The sequence below is a fragment of the Odocoileus virginianus genome, unplaced genomic scaffold (assembly GCF_023699985.2).
Source record: "Odocoileus virginianus isolate 20LAN1187 ecotype Illinois unplaced genomic scaffold, Ovbor_1.2 Unplaced_Scaffold_19, whole genome shotgun sequence".
NCBI lineage: Eukaryota > Metazoa > Chordata > Mammalia > Artiodactyla > Cervidae > Odocoileus > Odocoileus virginianus.
In genome coordinates, this window is record NW_027224281.1 from 414,301 (window position 1) to 438,685 (window position 24,385).

General features: G+C 37.1%; 2 protein-coding genes, 1 non-coding gene and 1 pseudogene across 3 annotated transcripts; all 4 read left to right on the forward strand.

Moving 5' to 3' along the window:
• Positions 1 to 3,118: 3,118 nt before the first annotated feature.
• Positions 3,119 to 4,051, forward strand: LOC110121994 (olfactory receptor 8B3-like). The gene has a single exon (XM_020869320.2). The coding sequence runs from the start codon at positions 3,119 to 3,121 to the stop codon at positions 4,049 to 4,051; it is 933 nt and encodes a 310-aa protein (XP_020724979.2).
• A 5,390-nt stretch (positions 4,052 to 9,441) lies between these two features.
• LOC110125163 (olfactory receptor 8B3-like) lies at positions 9,442 to 10,375 on the forward strand (annotated as a pseudogene).
• Positions 10,376 to 12,269: 1,894 nt separating this feature from the next.
• Positions 12,270 to 12,342, forward strand: TRNAV-CAC (transfer RNA valine (anticodon CAC)). The gene has a single exon. It is a non-coding gene; the product is annotated as a tRNA-Val (tRNA).
• A 6,348-nt stretch (positions 12,343 to 18,690) lies between these two features.
• On the forward strand, positions 18,691 to 22,412 carry LOC110123154 (olfactory receptor 8B3-like). The gene is made up of 2 exons (XM_070463003.1): positions 18,691 to 18,701; positions 21,476 to 22,412. The coding sequence occupies exons 1-2, from the start codon at positions 18,691 to 18,693 to the stop codon at positions 22,410 to 22,412; spliced, it is 948 nt and encodes a 315-aa protein (XP_070319104.1).
• Positions 22,413 to 24,385: the final 1,973 nt, after the last annotated feature.

Here is a 24,385-nt window from a genome sequence, read left to right on the forward strand (position 1 = left end):
TGTGATTATCTGGGTCTTGAAGATCTTTTTTGTACAGTTCTTCTGTGTATTCTTGCCACCTCTTCTTTATATCTTCTGCCAGGACAGAGTTCTTTCTAAATTGGTGTGAAATTGGATTCTTTTCCAAAATGTTGCATCATGAATATATATTTTCTTTCCTAATTTAACTAGACTAGTGACTTCAAATATTATACAATATGTTGGGAAGATTCTAAACAAGAGATTGAGAGCTAAGAAGATGTTTCAAAGAAGCTTACATGTAAAATTTCATATGGCATGATTTTAATTTTCATTCATTAGAAATTCAGTGCTTAGAAGTTTCTTCCATCTCCCTTTTAAGTTTTGCCCCACTAAAAAGAAACAAACAAACAAATTATATAATTGTGGTAGCTCACAAGTCATTATTTTGTGTGTGGATGACCTCTTTTTGGGGGGTATTTTGAAGGCATGTTTTTCAGTGTTTGATGCTTTTCTATCTATAAGAGAACACTCTATTATCATAGAACGATACTCTTCTCCCTCCTTCCATTCAATATAAGTAGAGTGTTTAAAGATAAACTCATGTAGAATTATTTTTCACACAAAAACACATATATTTATAAAATGGGTTGAATCTCCCAAGACAATTGAGTGGTCTTTGAAAAGTAAACATTCTCCTGCTTTCTTTTTTATGTTTTTGAGAAGGTTAAAGTTTTGTACCATATTTAAAGTGTGCAAGATATTCGATCAATCAGAAGAGGACTTTCATGGCTTCTCATCAAGTTAACTCTGACTCAATTTCTTCTATAATTTTAACCAAGCCTTAATCATAGTTTTGAGAATTATGTTTTTACTACATAGCTTCAGTTTTCAAGTGGGTAATGGAGAACCACTGAAAGTTCTTGAACTAGGGAGGGACAGAGCTGTGATTTCAGACTTTATTCTAGCAGCATTATTCATGAACAAATAAGAGTGAATATGTGGCAAAATGTGAAAATAATAGTTAGGAGCCTTTATAGTTCAACATTACACTAGTTCAGTTTAATCATAAAGCCAGAAGTTGTATGGTGTCTGGGGACAGGTGGGTGCAGGTCACTGTCATTGTAGATGATGTGGTTTAGCATAAGAGAAGTTTTGGATGTATTCTGAAAACTCTTAGATTAAAAATAAGATGAGTTTCAGAAGTATTCATTGAATTCTTTCTGTGTACTCAGGATTGTTCTTAGTTTCAGGATCCAAATAGTTAACAAGATAGAACAAATGTTTGTCCTTATAGGACATACAGTTCATAGAAAAGCACAAATTAAAGGGGAAAAGCCTAATGAGTATTATGAAAGAGAATCTACTGAAATTTATGAGAACATGAGTAATAACAGCTGACGTTAATTGACTCTCACATGCCAATACTGGCCCAACCACTTTACTTAGGTGTTTTTTTTTGTTTTGTTTTTTTTTTTTCATTTGGTTAGCACAATAGCTCAATGAAAGAGAAGCTATTTTTACATTCCTTATTTTACATAGAATCAAGAGATTCAATAACTTGTCCAAAGTGTTATAGTGTGTAAAAGTGGAAGACGGGAGGTAAGAAGGATTCACAGCACTCTCTCTAACTCTATAACCCATACCCTTTTCTATGATGAGAAGAATTGATAACTTCAGTTATCTGAAATGTTACTAAAATGTTTCAGAAAATTAGGCCGCAGTAAAGTCTCCTGGTAGAAATTTCAGGAATACATTAAACATATAAACTATAGAAGGGATATCCTAAATTGCAAATTATTTCAGAGACATCTCACAAAGAGAACAACTGAAATGAGTTGCTGCAACATTTGATGTGTTCAGATAAAGAAATAAAGAAACCTGGAAGTAGGTCTTTTCTGGAAATATGTCCATTTAGTAAATGTGAATAAATGTAGTAGCTTTCCCCCCAGAGGTGTAGATAATGAGGAGGTGGGAATTCGCTTTGGATCTACCGAGGGATGTACAGTGCCCAGAGTAAAGCAAAAATGAAGAAGAGCGAGTCCCTGAGGAACTAAGGACAGATCAAGAACCAGAATCCATAATTTCCTTATTCCATATTGTGCGTATAATCTACACCTGGGGAGGAGACCAAGCAAGCTTCTAACCTGCCTTTCACCAAGTACATTACATCATTACACTCATGTAAGGCTGATAATAAAAGGATTATTTTTCTTCTGTCACATGAGAACACTGAAAATAAGAAAAATTACAGAAGCTCAGAGTGCTTTCAGGGCACAGGTGAATTAATGTCTAGCTCCTCTCCCCTAAAATCAAATGGATCAAGCCTGGAGAATGTGAAATAACATTTCCAGAATCAACAGGGTAAAGATATAGGGTAAGGGAGACAGTCCTGCAGTTTTAAGATCAAAGTTGGGTGAGTTTCTGAATTTAATTTACAATACTTATTCCTTGTTTTGTGATCAAAGTCCAGGGACCTATTATATGTCCATTATTTCTTATTTGTGCAGCTGAGACTCAAGTAAAACTACTAGAAGCATCTGTTGGAGAGGAATCAGAGAATATTAGAGGGGCTCAAAGGCCATATCAGTCAGGAAGTTTCCTCTAAATAGGTAGATCTCTCACTCTTCTTCCTTTATGATTTTTACTCTGTGACAAGGTTGGTAACTTAATTCTCATAGACTCTGGTCCCCTCATCTTGATTTAGAAACAGTGCTCCTGGTTCCTGCCACATTAGGTCTAATCTGCATGAGAAGCCAGCGCCAGGTTGCTAGGGTCACTGCCTCCAGTTGTACTGGTGAGGGAAGAGTTCACAGGAATGAGGGAATGTTGAGAAGAGAATAGAAGATTTGCATCCTTGTCCATCCTTCTTTTCCCTGGGTTTTTCCAGAAGGTATATTTGCATATGGTAGCTCTTGCCTTCCCTCTCTAGTATGATTGTGATGTCCTTTGCTATATTTAGCTTATAAAAACTCTAATTAGGTGAGTCCACATCACTCTGTATCCTGATAATGGAAAAGGCAGACTGTATGGGATCAGGTCAGGATAGTGTCAGGCATTCACAGTGTGTATACTGTTTTGTAGAATGGGACACTGGATGAGGTGAGTTGTTCTCTAATGGAACCCTTTCTCCTGTATCCACAGAGTCCTTTAGAGAAGAATGGCTCCTGGAAATGGGTCTTTCGTGACTCAGTTCATTTTGATGGGATTAACAGACCAACCAGATCTCCAGCTCCCCTTGTTCTTCCTGTTCCTAGGAGTGTATATGGTCACTGTGATGGGGAACCTGGGCTTGATAATCTTAATTTTGCTAAATTCACACCTACACACCCCCATGTACTTTTTCCTCTTTAATTTGTCCTTCATAGATCTCTGTTATTCTTCTGTGTTTACACCCAAAATGCTGATTAACTTCACATCAAAGAAGAATATTATTTCTTACATGGGGTGCATGACTCAGCTCTACTTCTTCTGTTTTTTTGTCATTTCTGAAATCTATGTGCTGACTTCAATGGCCTATGATCGCTATGTGGCCATCTGTAACCCACTTTTGTATAACATTGTCATGTCCCCTAAAGTGTGTTCCATCCTTATGCTTGCTTCCTACTTGATGGCATTTTCTGGTGCCATGGCTCACACTGGATGCATGCTCAGGCTGATCTTCTGTGATGCAAACACCATCAACCATTATTTCTGTGACATCCACCCTCTGCTCCAGCTCTCCTGCACAAGCACCTTCATCAATGAGCTGGTAGTTTTCTTCGTGGCAGGCATCAATATAATTGTGCCCAGCATTGCCATCTTTGTCTCTTATGGCCTCATTTTCTCCAACATCTTTCATATCAGCTCCACGGAAGGCAGGTTCAAAGCCCTAAGCACCTGCAGTTCTCACATAATTGCTGTTTCTCTGTTCTTTGGGTCAATGTCATTTATGTATCTCAAACCATCTTCTGCTGGGTCTGTGGATGATAGAAGAATCTCTTCTGTCTTTTACACCAATGTGGTTACTATGATGAACCCCTTAATCTACAGCTTTAGAAATAAAGATGTGAAAACATCTCTGAGAAAAAGTATAAGTGGAATTCAGTTTTGATTAGCAACAGTCTCTTTTTGTGCAGATATTCAAAGTATAGGAAGATATTCTTTTCAATTATCATAATTTTATTAGCATCTTTTTATGTTATTTTGTTTTTATCATATTGTAGAAATTTGAGACTTAACTTATTTATACTTATCATACAGGAACACTTCTCTCCTTATTCATCATTTGCATAATTTCCTTTTCTCACATGTTCCCATGTATTAGCACTATTAAAAAGACATTTACTATCTTATTTACTATTTATAACTGTGGTGTTGGAGAAGACTCTTAAGAGTCCCTTGGACTGCAAGGAGATCCAACCAGTCCATCCTAAAGGAGATCAGTCCTGGGTGTTCATTGGAAGGACTGATGTTGAAGCTGAAACTCCAATACTTTGGCCACCTGATGCGAAGAACTGACTCATTTGAAAAGACCCTGATGCTGGGAAAGATTGAAGGTGGGAGAAGAAGGGGACAACAGAGGATGAGATGGTTGGATGGCATCACCGACTCAGTGGACATGAGTTTGAGTAAACTCCGGGAGTTGGTGATGGACAGGGAAGCCTGGCATGCTGCAGTCCATGGGGTTGCAAAGAGTTGGACATGACTGAGCCACTGAACTGAACTGAACTTTCTATTTATGAGCTTCCCAGTTGGCTCATTGGTAAAGAATATGCCTGAGATTGCAGAAGATGCATTTTCAATACCTGGGTCAGGAAGATACTCTGGAGGAAGAAACAGCAACCCACTCCTGCATTCTTGCTTGGGACATCCCATGGACAAAGGACCCTGGGGGCTACTCTCCATGAGGTCACAAATACATATGACTTAGTGAATGAGCTTGCACATGTTACTACTTATTCTAATACATTTTATTTGTTTATTATATTATGTTCTAGAAAACATTTTTCTCCATTAGTTTGAACTTCCCTTTCCCTCTGAAAATATAAGACTGGCCAACAAATGATCAAATCAGGGAACATTATTGTGACATAATGTCACTGGGGATGTCTTATCTGCCAATTGCCATTGGATGCATGAATCTCAGAATGTTTCCTCTTTCCATCTTTCCAGGCTCCATTTAGCAAGACTCAGTTCAGTTCAGGTCAGTCACTCAGTCTTGTCTGATGCTTTGGGACCCCAGACTATAACGCTTTTCATTCCTGAGGTGGAAGATCTCAAGACACTGTTAAGTATAACACACTTTGCATATATAAACACTGCATTATACTTCCTTTGACAAAGTACTTTTTTTTTTTACCTGCACTCAATGGTTTGTCAAAATATATCTATTATATGGATAGTGCAATAAAGCTCAGAGTAGTCAATGATTTATTTACAATCATATATGTTTTTGATGAAAAACTCTAGAATAAATTTAGGTTTCTGATGTCAAGTTTCTAATCTCCTTAGTATCCTTTGCTTCTATTTTATTTCATCAATTTTGTTTAAGTAAACATGGCACAGGAAAAACTATTCTAACTTGTAAGCTGACTGTGCTTTGTTTCACGGTGGTACATGAATTTTTTTCAGGGTGAGTATTGCTCTTTTATTTTATTGTTCTTTAGGAAGAGTTTTTCAGGGTGTTTTTTGTTGTAGTTACTTATTGGAAAGATAATACCTCTTGGGCTAGTATACTGGGAGATGATTGGTCAAGTAAGAAGGTTCCTTCTTTCACAAAATTTAAAAAAACAAAATAGATTTGGAATGCTTGCAAGTGTTTGCAATTCAGAGAACAGGGCATGGGAGAGAAAGGAACCCAGAAACCTCTCCTGAGGCCGGACATCAACAAACACATGGCCAATAAATAAGACGTCCCCTGTGGAGCGTGGTTGTGGGGCTTGGGTCCTGCATTTTAATTTGGAAGTTTATTCTGATCCATCTGGTGAGATAAATATATCCGGTCCATAAAGTTTTTTTCTAAACTTATAGTGCACAGCGACCATACAGTAGTAGAATTAGGTGAACAAAGGTGAATAAGCTATGATCAGACTGGGGAAAAAACAGGTAGAAATAAGACACTTTTTCATGACATAAAATGGTGAGTAGTAATTAAAGCTCAAATTAAAAGGAATCTAGAAAATATGATAGAAAACTAAACCTATATTTATGAGTCTCCTCCTTTTCCTGGACAGCCTTAGAAATATTATAGAGATCATGGGATTTATCTGGATAGCATAAAAACCAAAACTTTTGATATTAAAAAAAGCTAAACTCACAAATCTCTGTTCCTTTAGTGTAACCTTGGCACAACCAAACCACTCCTGCTTTTGTTGGCTTCTGTATGCTACTTCCTTATGAATTTTAAGGTATAAAACCATAAATCAATCTGCAGTTAGAACTACGATAATTTGAAAGAAACATTTGGTGGATATCTCAAGTTGTAATAATGTGTTTTCTGGAATAGGTTATTGTATTTCTTTCTTTCTTTCTTTCTTTTTTTTTTGAGAAAATAGGGAAAATGGTTAGTCTAAAATTCATAAGCCTTAATTTGACAATTTCAACATTTTTAAAGGTAATTTTAATAAGATTTTTGATTTTACTTGTTTTCTAATCTCCTCTCAAGAGTTAGATATTGTGAATTTAGCAACACTGGTATGTTTGCTTATTTGCATTTTTATATGTTCAGCATTGACTTATGTTTTCTTTCTCCTTGCTGTATCCTTGACTTATGGTTTTAAATGACCACTCATACCACAGCCCCTGGTCTCAATACAAACATATATGATTTTCACATGCCAAGGTCTATAGGTATACAAAATAGTTGACTTAGTTAGGTATTTTTTCTCATTTACATATTATCCCTTTTAATAAACTTGTCTTCCTTATTGATAGAGGAGTGCATCTAAAGAAGTAAATAATAATTACACTATTTGGGAACTGTTATATGCACTGAAGAAGTGCATCCAATCTGTCCTGAATTTTAGCATTATTTGAGGTGCCAAAAATCCGTTAAAGATGACCACAAGTCTTCCTTTTGAGAAACTTCAAAATAGAAGTGAAATTTGTCTCATTTTTAGAAAAAGTAAGTGCTCTTTCATATTAGATGTCATTCTGTCAAAGTATTGCAGAAAAAAGGCTGAGCAACTAAACAACACAAGTGTTATAGTCAGTAATGGTGGAATAAGGAAAACAAGATTCACAACAGTCTAACTCAATATCCCCTACTGTTTTCTATGATAAGAAACTGATAACTTCAGTTACTGAAATTTTACAGAAAGTGACCCAACAGGAGAGCCAGGTAGAAATTTCAGGTGTTTATTAAAGATATAAACTATAGAAGGGATATCTGTGCTGTGTGCTTAGTCGTGTCCGACTCTTGCAACCCCGTAGACTGTAGCCTGCCAGGCTCCTCTGCCCATGGGATTCTCCAGGCAAGAATACTGAAGTGAGTTGCCATTTCTTTCTCCAGGGTCTCCTGCATCGCAGGCAGACTCTTTGCCAACTGAGCTATGAGGGAAGTCCCAATAGAAGGGACATAGAGTATTGCAAAATATTTCAGATATCCTACAGAGAGAACAACTGAAATGAGTTATTTCAACATTTGAAAAAATTTAGGTAAAGAAATAAGGAAACCTGAAAGTAGGACCCTTGGAGAAAATACATTCACTTAAGAAATGGACAAAAAAGGGAATGAAGCAATGCAGTAACTTTCCCTTTGGATGAGAAGATAATGAGGGAGACGGGAATTAACCTTGATCCACCTGAGGAATGTTCAGTCCCTAGAGTAGAGTGAAAATGGTTAAAAGAGTGAGTCCCTAAGGAACTAAAGATAGATCATGAACCATGTATATAATTTCCTTCTTCTTCTTTTTTTTTTTTTAATATGATCTACTCCCTGGGGAATTGTTGGAGCAACCCTCCAGTCTGTTTTTAACCATGAGCATTACATCATTGCACTCATATTAAATCTTCTGTGTCTAATCAAGTTGTGATTGTGATAATAAAATGCTTTATTTTCCTCTACCTCCTGAGGGGACTGAAAATAACTGGAAATTATGGTAGTTCATAAAGTTTTTGAGGGCATACATCAATGCTGTCTCATTTTAGAGTCAAAGGAATCAAGCCTCAAGAACCTGACATTATGTTTCCAGTACCAACAAGGTGAAGACTAATGATAAGGGAGACAGCCCCAAGGTTTTCTGACCTGAGGGTGAGTTTCTGAATTCATCTTACATGCTGAATTCCATTTATGATAATTATTCCTTGTTCTGAGATGAAAATCCAGGGTCCATTGTTTCTCATTTCGTGTGGTTCTGGGAGTCAAGTGAAACTAGTAGATGAATCTGTTGGAAAGGAGTCAGAGAATGTTCAGAAACACGAGGGGGCTCAAAGGGCATATCAGTCAGGAAGTTTCTTTTAAGTAGGTGCAACTTTCACCCTTCTGCCTTTATACTCTGTGACAGGTGGAGTAACTTAACTTATAGATTCCATTCCCTTCATTTTGGATTAGAAGACATGTTTTGATGTGGACCATGTCACAGCTATTCTGCCTTAGAAACCAGTGCCAGGTTGCTAGGATCACTGCCTCCAGTTATAGCGGTGAGGGAAGAGTTCAAATGAGGAAATGTAGAGATGATAGTAGAACAATTGTCCTAATCCATCTCTTCCCGTTAGATTTTCCAGCAGGAATGCTTGCATATGGTAGGACTGGCTTTCCCTCTGTAGGCTGTTTGTGATGTACTTTGCTATATTTAACTTGTAAAGCTCTAATAAAGGGCAAGTCCACATCACTCTGTATCGCGACAATGGTAAAGTCAGATTCTTTTTTTTTCCATTTATTTTTATTAGTTTGAGGCTAATTACTTTACAATATTATAGTGGTTTTTGTCATACATTGACATGAATCAGTCATGGATTTAAATGTATTCCCCATTCCGATCCCCCTTTCCGCCTCCCTCCCCACCCTATCCCTCTGGGTCTTCCCAGTGCACCAGGTCTGAGCACTTGTCTCATGCATCCAACCTGGGCTGGTGATCTGTTTCACCCTTGATAATAAACATGAACAGCATCAAAACATGTATATTATCAAGGGTAAAGTCAGATTCTATGCGGCCAGATAGGTATAGTGTCAGACATTCCCAGTGTGTATACTCTTGTGCTGTGCTTCCCTGGGGCTCAGTGGTAAAGAACACTCCTGCTAATGCAGGAGATCTGGTTTGATCCCAGGGTTGGGAAGAACCTCTGGTAAATGAAATGGCAATCCACTCCAGTATTCTTGCTTGGAAAATTCCATGGACAGAGGAACCTTGTAGGCTACAGTCCATAGGGTCCCAAAAGAGTTGGACACAACTTAGTGACTAAACAAGAAAAATAACTGAGTTCTTTTATAGGATGAGACACTGTGGAAGAGCTGGGTTGTTCTCTAATGGAACCCTTTTCTTCTCTATCCACAGATCCCTTAGAGAAGAATGACTCCTGGAAATGACTCTTTCGTGACTGAATTCATTCTGTTGGGATTAACAGACCAACCTGATCTCCAACTCCCTCTATTCTTCCTGTTTCTAGGAATGTATATGGTCACTGTGCTGGGAAATTTGGGATTGATAATCCTAATTGCACTGAATTCACACCTGCACACCCCCATGTACTTTTTCCTCTTTAATTTGTCCTTCATAGATCTCTGTTATTCTTCTGTGTTTACACCCAAAATGCTGATTAACTTCACATCAAAGAAGAATATTATTTCTTACATGGGGTGCATGACTCAGCTCTACTTCTTCTGTTTTTTTGTCATTTCTGAATCTATGTGCTGACATCAATGGCCTATGACCGCTATGTGGCCATCTGTAACCCACTCTTGTATAATGCTGCCATGTCCCCTAAAGTGTGTTCCAGCCTTATGCTTGCTTCCTACTTGATGGCATTTTCTGGTGCCATGGCTCACACTGGATGCATGCTGAGACTGACCTTCTGTGATGCAAACACCATCAACCATTATTTCTGTGATGTCCACCCTTTGCTCCAGCTCTCCTGCACAAGTACCTACATCAATGAGCTTGTAGTTTTCATTGTGGTGGGCATCAACATCATTGTGCCCAGTTTCACAATCTTCATCTCTTATTGTCTCATCCTCACCAACATCCTCCAAATCAAGTCCACAGAGGGCAGGTCCAAAGCCCTAAGCACCTGCAGTTCCCACATCATTGCTATTTCTCTGTTCTTTGGATCATGTGCATTTATGTATCTCAAACCATCTTCTGCTGGGTCTATGGATGAGGAAAAAGTCTCTTCTGTCTTTTATACCAATGTGGTTGCCATGATGAACCCCTTGATCTATAGCTTGAGAAATAAAGATGTGAAAACTGCTCTGAGAAAAACACTGAGTAGCAGATAATTTTGAGTAGATAGAGTATCTCTCTGTGCAGTTGGGCACAGGAAAGTTTCTGTGTTTAATCTTAGTAACTTTATTGACAAACTTCTTGTTTCTTTTTCACCATGTGGAAGGATATCTGAGTCATCTCACAATTTATTTCCACTTTTTTAGAATCGGTCTCTCTTTTCTTACCACCACTTTCCTTTTCTCACTTTCTTGTATTTATTAATACTCTTCAGAAAAATGGATTTAATCTGTTTTTCTCTATCATTTTGAACTTTTTTACTTGTTGAAATAGAAGACTGGTCTACTGATGATCAAACTGGGGAACAATAGGTTAACGTGGTGTCTTTATGGTTGTCTTATTTGCATCTGCTACTGGAAGCATGAATCAGACAATGTTTTCTCTTCTCTTCCTTCCAGTCTTCCCTGAGCAAGAATATATTTCATTTAACCCCTGAGATACAAAGTTTCATAATGACTGTTCATTATAAAGAGTTTTGTTTTTGTTAACAGTGCACATTTTGCTTTCTTGAAAAAGATTTTTCTTACTTTTCCACAGCCAGTCCTGCACATAACAGATTATAAACATATACTGCCTGGATGGGAAAGTATGACTCAGGGTGGTTTTTGCTTTATTTACAGTTGCGTATCTTTTAATGAAAACTTCTAGACTAAATTCAGCTTTATGATTTAAAGTCTACTATTCTCGGTATACTTGCTTCCACTTTATCTCATTATTTTTGTTTCAGTAAACATGGTAAAGAAGAAAATATTTTAATTTTAAATTTGACTGTGCTTTGTCCCTGGGTGGTACCTGAATTTTTCTCAGAATGGGTATTTATTTTTAGTTTTCTTAGTTTTTGAAAATAATTATTTTGTTCTTGTCATTGTTGGAAAATAGCAGGCCTTATGAACCTGAATACTAGGGAGATGGCTGGCTTAAGTAAGGATATTATTTATTCCCAAAAATTAAGGGGGAAAAAAAAAGGAACATTTGCAGGTATTTGCAGTTTAAGGAAAAAAGCTTGGGAGATTAAAGAGTCCAGAATCCTGGCATGAGGTCAAGGTTCAACAAGCCACATCACCAATAAATAAGAAGTTTTTGTGTTGATTTCTCATGAGGCTTAGGAAATGCCTTTAAATATATTTTATTTTAAACTATTCCATCTAGAACGTTAGATATTTTGTCCATAAAGCTTTCATAAACTTATGATACAGAGTGACTATATGATAGTAGTGTTGTTTGAAATGAAGGCAGAAAAGTGGCTACATGTGAGGAGAAAATTAGAGAACTTTGTTTTTTTTTTTTCTGAAGATAAAATAACTGTTAGTGATTAAAACAAATTAGGGATAAGGAAATTAGGAAATAAATTTTTGAAAATAAAGGCCTCTTTTTTATGATTCTCCTTTTTTTTCTGGAAGACCTAGAAATATGAAGATCCCAGGATTTTGATGGGTAGGATGAAAACTTATTTGATAATTAAAAAATTAAACAAATCAACCTCCAATGCTGCGTTTAACCTGGGCAAGACTAAATCATTTCTCCTTTTGTTGGCTACTTCCTCTTGTATTTTAAGGTATAAAATCTTCAAATTGCTGTTTGAATGACTGAATTGGTGTTTGAATGATAGTTTGAAAAATACATTTGGTGACCAACTCAAGTTATGACTTTTCTCAAATAGGACATTGGATTACTTTCCTTTTGAGAAAATATGGGGAAATGGATACTCTAAAATGCTTAAACAACTCTTGTGCAGAGTCACTCAGTTGTGTCCTACTCTTTATGACCCCATGGACTGTAGCCCACCAGACTCCTCTGCCCATGAAATTTTCCAGGCAAGAATACTGGAGTGGGTTGCCATGGGTTTGTTGTACATGGCCTTTATTATACTAAGATGTACCCCTAGGCCTTGTTTCTGTAGTGTAGTGGTTATCACTTTCGCCTCACATGCCAAAGGTCCCTGGTTCAAAACTGGGTAGAAACAGACTTTCAGAAGCCTAAGGGTCTCTGTTTGTCGCTAACTATTATGGGCTTCCCTGGTGGCACAGTAGTAAAGAATCTGCCTGCAATGCAGGGGACCCAATTTCGATCCTTGGTTTGGGAAGATCCCCTGGAGAAGGAAACGGCAACCCACTCCAGTATTCTTGCCTGGAGAATCCCATGGACCAAGAAGCCTGGCGGGCTACAGTTCATAGTGACACAAAGAGTTGAACATGACTGAAGCGACTTAGCCCACATACATATATATTCTCTATGTCCACTTTCTGGAGAGTTATTACCATAAATTGGTGCTGAATTTTGTCGAAAGTTTATTGTACATCTATTTAGATAATCATATTGTTTTTATTCTTCAGTTTGATGTGGTGTATCACATTGATTGATTTGTGACTACTGAAAAATCCTTGCATTTCTGGAATGAATCCCACTTGATCATGGTGTATGATCTTTTTAAAGTATTGTTGGATTCAGATTGCTAGGATTTTGTTGAGGATTTTTGCATCTGTTTTTCATCAATGATATTGGCCTATAATTTTCTTTTTTGTGCTATCTTTGTCTGGTTTTGTTATCAGGTCCTGGTGGTCTCATAGAATGAGTTTTAAAGTTTTCCTTCCTCTGCAATTTTTGGGAACAGTTTCAGGAGGTTATGTATTAACTCTTCTCTAAATGTTTGATATTTTTTTTTATTTTATTTTTTTCATTTATTTTTATTAGTTGGAGGCTAATTTCTTTACAATATTGTAGTGGTTTTTGTCATACATTGACATGAATCAGCCATGGATTTTATTGGGAGTTTTTAAATCACAACTTCAATTTCAGTGCTTGTGATTTATCTGATCATATTTCTATTTTTTCCTGGCTTAGTATTGGGAGACTGTGCTTTTCTAAGAATTTGTCCAGTTCTTTGGGTTGTCCATTTTATTGGCACACAGTTGCTCATAGTAATCTCTTTTGATCCTTTGTATTTCTGTGGAGTCATTTGTAACTTTTTCTTTTTCATTTTTAATTTTATTAATTTGAGTCCCCTCCCTTTTTTCTTGATGAGTTTGGCTAAAGGTTTATCAATTTTGTTTATCTTTTCAAAGAACCAGCTTTTAGGTTTCATTGATCTTTGCAATTGTTTTCTTTGTCTCTATTTCATTTATTTCTGCTCTGATCTTTATGATTTCTTTCCTTCTACTCATTTTAGGTTGAGTATTACTTCACACCTGCCAGAATGACTATCATCAAAAAGTCCACTAAGAATAAATGCTGGAGAGGGTGTGGAGAAAAGGGAACCCTCCTACACTGCTGGTGGGAATGTAAATTGGTACAGCCACTATGGAGAACAGTATGGTGGTTCTTTAAAAAACTAAAAATAGAGGTACCTTATGACCCTGCAATCCCACCCCATAGCATATATCTGGAGAAAAATATGATCCAAAAGGATAAACAAGCACCCCAATGTTCATTGCAGCACTATAGCCAACACAGTAGGCAAGACATGGAAGCAATCTAAATGTCCATTGACAGAGGATAGATGAAGAAGTTGTGGTGCCTATGTACAGTGGAATATTACTTAGACATTAAAAAGAATGAAATAGTATGATTTACAGCAACACAAATGGACCTAGAGATTGTCATACTGAGTGAAGTATGTCAAACAGAGAAGGGGAGATATCTTTTGACATCCCTTATATTTGGATTCTAAAAAGTAATAATACAAATGAACTTACTTACAAAATGAACTTACTTACAAAACATAAAGAGACTCACAGAGGAAGGATGGGAAGAAACTGTTAGTGAGTTTAGAATGGACATGTACACACTGCTATATTTATTTTTATATTTATTTATTTATTTTAAATGGAGGCTAATTACTTTACAATATTGTAGTGGTTTTTGCCATACATTGACATGAATCAGCCATGGGTGTATATGTGTTCCCCATCCTGAAGCCCCCCCCCCTCCCTCCCCATCCCATCCCTCTGGGTCATCCCAGTGCACCAGCCCTGAGCACCCTGTCTCATGCATCAAACCTGGACTGGCAATCTATTTCACATATGGTAATATACATGTTTCAATGCTATTCTCTCAAATCATCCCACCTTCGCCTTCTCCCACAGAGTCCAAAAGTCTGACCTTTATATCTATGTCTCTTTTACTGTCTCATATATATGGTAAAAAATGGATAACCAACAAGATTGTATGGTATACCACAGGGAACTCTACTTAATGTTATGTGACAGCTTGGATGGGAGAGGAGTTTGGGGATGGATACATGTATGTATATGGCTGAGTCCTTTCACTGTCAACTGAAACTATCACACTATTGTTAATGAGCTATACCCCAATAGAAAATAAAAAAGTTTAAATTTTAAAAAAGAATTGCTTTCCTTCCCTATTAACATTCCTCCAAAGAACTCAAAGTCTCAGAGCGAGATAAGAGGAGGTAAAAGTATATTGCTAAATAATTACCAATTTGTTCTCCCATAGGGCCACAAAGTTTTCTGCAATTAAAAGCATTAGACATATATTGCAAGGATCTTAATCTGATTTTTAAAGTTTTTCTTAATAGCTATCATTTGGGAAATTCCCTAAAGCAATTTTTTGCTTTTAATTATTTCAAGTCTTATCCAAAACTTAAAATTCCCACCAATGGGAGATGATTACTCAGATTATCTTGAAAACATTTGAAAGTGTTTCCTATACATTACCAGATGATAAAATCCCTGTTCTCTGACAAAGATCTACTCAGAGACAAATAGCATTCTTCCTTAACAACAGGGAGAGTTATGAGAGATTGATTTTTCACACTGTGGTAGTTTTGATTCAGAAGAATATTATTACTTTCAGGACAGATGAAATTTGTAAGAAGGCTCTCTTTTCCCCTTTAGGAAAAAGACCTTTAGACCCAATGTTCTTTCTCTCATCTATCATCTATTATGTTGTAGACTATGGTGAATTTATGAACTAATAAATCTCAGAGGCAATAATTTTTTCCTGTAAGTGGTTCATTGATAGGATAGCTGGTACCATAAGTAGAATAGACCACAGATTACTGCACATCTCTTCAAATAATGAATGAAATATTACACTGTGGGATTTGTTAAGACACATTTCTGCATCTTACTTTTCATTCTTTCACGTCTCTGAAATTTCTGGTTAAGGAAGTTTTTAAGGAAATGAAAGGGCACTCAAATATGGCCACTTGCTTCTGAAGAGGACATGAAAACAACACTGATCACATGAATCATGGATTGGCAGTTCCTCTTTCTGCTTCATTATCTTTACTTAGAGTCTTTACTTTTCATTATCTTTGATTAGGTCTTGGAAGCATCACTATCAGCAAAGTTAGTGGAGGTGATGGAATTCCAGTTGAGCTATTTCAAATCTTAAAAGATGATGCTGTGAAAGAGCTGCACCCAATATGCCAGCAAATTTGGAAAACTCAGCAGTGGCCGCAGGGCTGGAAAAGGTCAGGTTTCATTCCAATGCCAAAGAATGTTCGTACTACAGCACAATTGCACTCATTTCACATGCTAGCAAAGTAATTCTCAAAGTTCTCCAAGCCAGGCTTCAACAGTACATGAACTGTGAACTTCCAGATGTTCATCTGGACTTTTAGAAAAGGCAGAGGAACCAGAGATCAAGTTGCCAATATCCACTGGATCACTGAAAAAGCAAGAGAGCTCCAGAAAAACATATGCTTCTGCTTTATTGACAATGCCAAAGCCTTTGACTGTGTGGATCAAAACAAACTGTGGAAAATTCTCAGAGATGGAAATACCAGACCACCTGACTTGCCTCTTGAGAGATCTGTATGCAGGTCAGGAAGCAACAGATAGAACTGGACATGGAACAACAGACTGTTTTGAAATATGAAAAGGAGTATGTCAAAGCTCTATATTGTCACTCGGCTTATTTAACTTATATGCAGAGTACATCATGCAAAATGCCAGGCTGGATGAAGAACAAGCTGGAATCAAGATTGCCAGGAAAAATATCAATAACCTCAGATATACAGATGATACCACCCTTATGGCAGAAAGCGAAGAAGAACTAAAGAACCTCTTGATGAAAGTGAAAGAGGAAAGTGAAAAAATTGGTTTAAAACTCAGCATTCAACAAACTAAGATCATGGCATCCAGTTCCATCACTTCATGGCAAATAGATGGGGAAACAATGGAAATAGTGAGAGACTTTATTTTCTTGGGCTCCAAAATCACTGCAGGTGGTGACTGCAGCCATGAAATTAAAAGACACTTGCTCCTTGGAAGAAAAGCTATGACCAACCTAGATAGCATATTAAAAAGCAGAGGCATTAGTTTGCTGACAAAGGTCCATCTAGTCAAAGCTATGGTTTTTCCAGTAGTCATGTATGGATATGAAAGTTGGACTATAAAGAAAGCTGAGCACTGAATAATTGATGTTTTTGAACTATGGTGTTGGAGAAGACTCTTGAGAGTCCCTTGGACTGCAAGGAGATCAAACCAGTTAATTCTAAAAGAAATCAGTCCTGAATATTCACTGAAGGACTGATGCTGAAATTCCAATACTTGGCCACCTGATGTGAAGAACTGACTCATTTGAAAAGACCCTGATGCTGGGAAAGATTGAAGGCAGGAGAAGAAGGGGATGGCAGAGGATGAGATGGTTGGATGGCATCCCTGACTCAATGGACACGAGTTTGAGCAAGCTCTAGGAGTTGGTGGCAAACAGGGAAGCCTGTTGTGCTCCAGTCCCCTGGGGTCACAAAGTGTCGGGCATGACTGAGCATCTGAAATGAACTGAAGGGTCTCAGAAACACAGTCAGCTTAGTCAGCTCTTAATACATCATAAATTCCACTGGAATCGTTATTGTGTATAATCAGACTTTCTTTGAGATGGAGAGCCAGGACTGGTTCAAGGATTTCCCTGAAGAGAGCCTAGTGTCTCTTATTTAATATCAATATCAAAAACATTTGTGAAATGTCCTGGGATATTTCTAATCTCTATTCATAGAATTATTAAGTTTTCTTTACATAGAATTCTTTTCCAAAATGCTGTATCATACCTTCTCTTGCCTAATTTAGTTAGACTAGCAGATTTAAATATTATACAGTATATTAGAATGATTCTATACAAGAGATAGGGAGCTATGAAAAAGTTTCAAAAACCCTAATAATTTCAAATGGCATAACCTTAATTTAGAAATTCATGGCCTGTTGGTCTTTTCCGTCTCTCTTTCTTAGGAGTTGTTATGTAAAAAATAAATAAATCACATAACTGTGGTAGCACAAGTTACCAATTTGTGTGTGGAGAAACTTTTTTCTTAGCACATTGGAGACTTTTTTTTGACAGTTTGATGTTTTTCTACTAATCACAGAAGTCTCTTACATTGTCAAGTGATAATCTTCCCCTCATTCCACTAAATATAAGCAATGTGTGTATACATATAGACTTATATATGTTTATTTTTCATCTACAAACACATATATATTTCTAAAATAAGTTGAACTTTCCAAAGCAATTGCATTGTCCCATAAAAGTAAAATTCTCCAATTTTCTTTTTTAGGTTTTTGAGAAAGTTAAAAGTTAGTACAATAGTTAATCTGCACAAAATGCTTCATAAATCAAACTGGTCCTTTCATGGTTTTTCATCAAAGATAACTCTGACTCAATTTCTTATTTAGTTTTAAGCAAGATTTATTCATAATTTTAAGAAGCATATTTTTATTTTATTGCTTGAATTTTCAAATGAGTAATGGAGGCACACTGAAGTACTTGAACTAGGGTGGGATAGAGCAATGACCATATTTCAGTGTCTATTGCTAAATAAGAGTGAGCTTAGCAATGTTTATGGCTAAATAAGAGTGGGTACATTGGGAAATGCTAAAATAATCTTTAGAAGCTGCTAAAAGTTCAACAATACAGTAGTTCAGCTTAAACATCGAAAGCCAGAGTTGTTGTGTGATGGCTGACAGACATGTGTTGAGGTCACTGTGGTTGTAGAGGTTGTGTTTTGGTGTAAGAGAAATGTTGAATACATCTGGAAGGCACTTTGAGAAAAATAACATGATTTTCAGAAATCTTTATCGAGTTCTTTCTCTGCACTTTACACTGTCCTTAGATCTAGAAGCCAAACAGTAAACAAAATACAAGAAATGTTGTTCTTTACAGAACTTATAATTTATAGAAGAACACAGGTATTCAGGGGGATAAAGCTCTGATGAGTGTTATGGTGGAGAGTCTAGTTTAATTTTTGTTCAGTTCAGTTCAGTCACTCAGTCATGTCTGACTCTTTGAGACCCTATGAATCGCAGCATGCCAGGCCTCCCTGTCCATCACCAACTTCCAGAGACCACCAAAACCCATGTCCATCGAGTCAGTGATACCATCCAACCATCTCATCCTCTGTCATCCCCTTTTCTTCCTGCCTTCAATCTTTCCTAACATCAGAGTCTTTTCAAGTGAGTCAGCTCTTTCGCATCAGATGGCCAAAGTATTGGAGTTTCAGCTTCAACATCAGTCCTTCCAATGGACACCCAGGACTTATTTCCTTTAGCATGGACTGGTTGGATCTCCTTGCAGTCCAAGGGACTCTCAAGAGTCTTCTCCAACACCACAGGTTCAAAAGCATCAATTCCTTGGTGCTCAGCTTTCTTTATAGTCCAACTCTCACATCCATACATGACCATTGGAAAAACCATAGCCTTGACTAGATGGACCTTATTGACAAAGTAATGTCTTTGCTTTTTAATATGCTATCTAGGTTGGTCATCACTTTCCTTCCAAGGAGTAAGCGTCTTTTAATTTCATGGCTGCAATCACCATCTGCAGTGATTTTGGAGCCCCCAAAATAAAGTCAGTCACTGTTTCCACTGTTTCCCCATCTATTTGCCATGAAGTGATAGGACCAGATGCCATGATCTTAGTTTTCTGAATGTTGAGCTTTAAGCCAACTTTTTCACTGTCCTCTTTCATTTTCATCAAGAGGCTCTTTAGTTCTTTTTCACTTTCTGCCATAAGGGTGGTGTCATCTGCATATCTAAAGTTATTGATATTTCTCCCAGCAATCTTGATTCCAGTTTGTGCTTCCTTCAGCCCAGCGTTTCTCATGATGTACTACTGCATAGAAGTTAAATAAGCAGGGTGACAATATACAGCCTTGACATACTCCTTTTCCTATTTGCAACTGGTCTGTTGTTCCATGTTCAGTTCTAACTGCTGCTTCCTGACCTGCATACAGGTTTCTCAAGAGGTCGGTCAGGTGGTCTGGTATTTGCATCTCTTTCAGAATTTTCCACAGTTTATTGTGATCCACACAGTCAAAGGCTTTGGCGTAGTCAATAAAGCAGAAATAGATGTTTTTCTGGAACTCTCTTGCCTTTTTGATGATCCAGCGGATGTTGACAATTTGATCTCTGGTTCCTCTGCCTTTAATTTATGAGAACATAAATAATGACAACTGACATTTATTGACTACTTACCATATGAAAGGCACTTTCTCAACCAGTTTACTTAGGATTTTTTTCATTTAATTAACACAGTAGCCCAAAGAAAGAGATGCTATTTTTCCACCCCTATTTTCCCACATTGAACAGAAAAATTAAGTAACTTGTCCATAGAATTATAGTTTGTAAGTAGGAAGTTAATATTCACAATACCCTCTCTAAATCCATAACTTCTACTCTTTTCTATGACAAGAATAAATTGATAACCTCGGTTACTGAAATGTTACAGAAAATGGCCCAGCAGGAGAATCAAGTAGAAATTTCAAGTAAGTTTTTTTAAAGTATAAACTACAGAAGGAACATGCTGCTGTTTAGTCACTAAATCTGTCCAACTCTTTGCAACACCATGAACTCTACCCATCAGCTCCTCTGTCCTTGGAATTTCCAGGCAAACTACTGAAGTGATTTGTCATTCCTTCTCCAGGGTATCTTCCCGACCAAGGAATCGAATCTGTATCTCTTGCACTGGCAGGCGAATTCTTTACCCTGAGCCACTGGGAAAGTCCCATAGAAGGAATATACCACATTGCAATTTTTTTTAAGAGATATTTAAGAGAGAGAAGAACTGAAATGAGCTACTGCAACTCTTGAAAATTTTCCGATAAAGAAACAAGGAAACCTAGAAATAGGAACCTTACAGAAAGTATGCGCATTTGGGAAATGGGAATAAAAAGGGAATAAAACAATGTAGTAGCTTTCCCTTTAGAGGTAGATGTAATGAGGAGATGGGAATTTACTTTAGATCTACATTGAGGGATGTATAATACCTAAAATGAAAAGGAGTGAAAGATAGAGTCCCTAAGGAATTAAAGACTGATCAAAATAAAGATATGTAATTTCCTTATTCCCTTTTATACAGTTCTATACCCTGGGGAAAAGAGTCAGCAAGCATCTAGCCTGTTTTTAACCAAGTGCATTACATCAGGACTCTCACATTAAATTTTCTGTGTCTAATCAAGTAGCAAGTATGATAATAAAAGGCTTTATTTTCTCTGCTGCTTGAAAGGACTGAAATAATTATCAGAAATTATAATAGTTCAGAAAGGCTTCTCAGACATATGTCTTGGCCAGCTTCTCTCAGAATCAAAGAACTCAAGGCTCAGAAACCTGAAATTGCATTTCCAATCCCAACTGGGTAAAAACCAAGGATAAGGGAGCCAGCCCTGAGGTTTTCTGAACTAAGCAGGGTGAGTTTCTGAATTTAATTTATAAACTTGTTCCCTGTTTAGAGATGAAAATATAGGGACCAAATACATGCCCATTCGTTCTCATTTTGTGCCCATCTGAGACTTAGGTGAAACTAGCAGAGAAATCTGTTAGAAGGTCATCACAGAATGTTTACAGACATTAGGTGGCTCTGTCCTGATCTATCCTTCTTGCCCTTTGTTTTTCCAGCAGTTATATTTGCATATGACAGCACTGGCCTTAACTCTGATGTTTGTGATTTCCTTTGCTATGTTTAGCTTATACAAGTCCACATCACTCTGTATCCTGATAAAGGTAAAGGCAGATTCTGTGGGACCAGGTAGGACTAGTCTCTGACATTCCCAGTGTTTACCCTCCCTTGAAGATGAGACACTGTGGCAAGGGCTGGGTTGTTCTCTAATGGAACACTTTCTCCTGTGTCCACAGATTCCCTTAGAGAAGAATGGCTCCTGGAAATGACTCTTTTGTGACCGAATTCATTCTCTTGGGATTAACAGACCAACCAGATCTCCAACTCCCCCTGTTCATCTTCTTTCTAGGAATGTACATGGTGACTATGATGGGAAATTTGGGATTGCTAAATCTAATTGTTCTAAATTCACATCTACACTCCCCCATGTACTTTTTCCTCTTTAACTTGTCCTTCATAGATCTCTGTTATTCTTCTGTGTTTACACCCAAAATGCTAATTAACTTCACATCAAAGAAGAATATTATTTCCTACATGGGGTGCATGACTCAGCTCTACTTCTTCTGTTTTTTTGTCATTTCTGAATGCTATGTGCTGACATCAATGGCCTATGATCGCTATGTGGCCATCTGTAACCCACTCTTGTATAATGCTGCCATGTCCCCTAAAGTGTGTTCCAGCCTTATGCTTGCTTCCTATTTGATGGCATTTTCTGGTGCTATGGCTCACACTGGATGCATGCTGAGGCTAACCTTCTGTGATGCAAACACTATCAACCATTATTTCTGTGACATCCTCCCTCTGCTCCAGCTCTCCTGCACAAGTACCTACATCAATGAGCTTGTAGTATTCATTGTGGGAGGCATCAACATCATTGTGCCCAGTCTCACCATATTTGTCTCTTATGGCTTCATCCTCTCTAGTATCCTCCGAATCAAGTCCACAGAGGGCAGGTCCAAAGCCTTCAGCACCTGCAGTTCCCACATCATTGCTATTTCTCTTTTCTTTGGATCATGTGCATTTATGTATCTCAAACCATCTTCTGTTGGGTCTCTGGATGAGAGAAAAATTTCCTCTGTCTTTTATACCAACGTGGTTGCCATGATGAACCCCTTAATCTATAGCTTGAGAAATAAAGATGTGAAATTTGCTGTGAGAAAAACTCTGAGTCATAGACAGCTTTGATTAGAAACACTGTCTCTCTTTGTAGTTAATCACAAGGTAGGAAGGTTCTGGTTTTAATAATAACAATTTTATTGACAATCCTCATCTTATTTCTTTCTCACCATGTTGAAGGAAATTTGAATGTTCTCTTAACTTATTTCTGCTCTTTGTAGAGTAGATCTTCCATCCTTCCTCACTATTTGCACAATTTCCTTTCCTCACAGTCTCTTACTATCACTTTTATGAAAAAAAAAAAATTTTTTTTAATCTCTTGGTGTTTTTCTTTAGCATTTGAACTTTTTTCCCCTCTGCGAATAGGAGACTGGTTTACAAATGATGAAATCAGGGAACATGAGGGTGGCATAGTGTCATTGAAAGTGAAAGCTAAAGTCACTCAGTCATGTCTAACTCTTTGCGACCCCATGGACTTTCCATACAGTCCATGGAATTCTCCAGGCCAGGGTAGTGGAGTTGGTAGCCTTTCCCTTCTCCAGGGGATCTTCCCAACCCAGGGATCAAATCCAGGTCTCCTGCATTGCAGGTGGATTCTTTACCAGCTGAGCTACATAGTGTCATTAGGGTTCTCTTATCTGCCACTTCCCATTGGAAGCATGAATCAGACAATATTTTTTTTCCCATGTTTCCAGTCTTCCTTGATCAAGACTATATCACATTTAATGCCTGAGATGGCAAGTCCCATAATGACTGTTAAATATAAACCACTTTTCATCTGTAAACACTATATGCTATGCTTCCCTGGGCAAAGGATTTCCTTTTCTTTGCACACACAGTCTTGCTAATAATAGATTGTTAAAATATATTGCCTGGATCAGAGGGTAAAGTTCAAAGTACTTATTAGTTTATTTACAGTTATATTTTTTCATGAAATTATCTAGACTAAATTAAAGCTTATAGTTAAAATCTACTGATCTTAGTTAACATTGTTTCTACTTTATGTCACTAATTTTGTTTTAGCAAATATGGCACAGGAGGAAATACCCCATTTTAAAGTTGAATATGTTTTGTTAGAGGATCGTACATTAATTTCTTTTAGTGTGGGTATTGCTTTCTTTTGGGGGGGGTTTCTTTTGTTTGTTTATTTAGGAAAACTGTTTGTTGACTTTTGTTGTTACTGTTGGGAAAGAGGAGGCCTTTTATTATATACTGTTGAGATTACTGGCTCAAGTAAAAAGCATTGTGTCTACCACAAAACTAAGAAAAAAGCTTTGAAATGCTCGACGACTTTGTAATTCACAGAACAGGACATGCGAATGAAGGAGCCCAGAATCTTGTTATGAGGTCAAGAATCAACAAGTCACATGACCAATAAATAAGAGGTCCCTGTGGGTAGTGTTCATAAGGCTCAGGGACTGCATTTTAATACATTTTTTTTCATATTCTATTCAGTACAGTTGGTGTACATGTAGTTCACAAAGCTTTCATAAACGTATGATGCACAATGACCATGTAATAGTAGTGTTTTGGAGAATGAAGACAGAAAAATTGTGTCTATATATGAGGAAGAAGTTAGAGAGGACATTTTTTTCTGAAGTGATTAGCAATTAATTAATTGAGTAATTAAATTGAGTAATTAATTGGGTAATTAAAACTCAAATTATGGATAAGGATCTTAAAAAAAAGAAAGGTTGAAAAATAAAAGTCTATTTTTCTGATTCTCCTGTTTGTTCTGGAACACCCTGGAAATATTATGGAGAAAATAGGATTTTTATGGATAGGATAAAAACTTATTTGATAATAAAAAAAATTAAACCCACCAACCTCCAACCCTGTGGCTGTGACCTGGACACATCTAAATAATTCCTGATTTTGTTGGCTTCCATATGCTACTACCTCATGGATTTTAAGGTGCAAAGTCCTCAAACTGCTCTTATAGCAATCATAATTTGAATGAAACATTTGGTGAATAAATCAAGTTATGACAGTACCTTCTCTGAAATAGGATATTGAGTTATTTTTTGAGAAAATAAGGGGAA

What these genes read in the sequence shown, in the direction of transcription:
- LOC110121994 (XM_020869320.2), top strand. Translation starts at nt 3,119, where the DNA reads ATGGCTCCTGGAAATGGGTCTTTCGTGACTCAGTTCATTTTGATGGGA.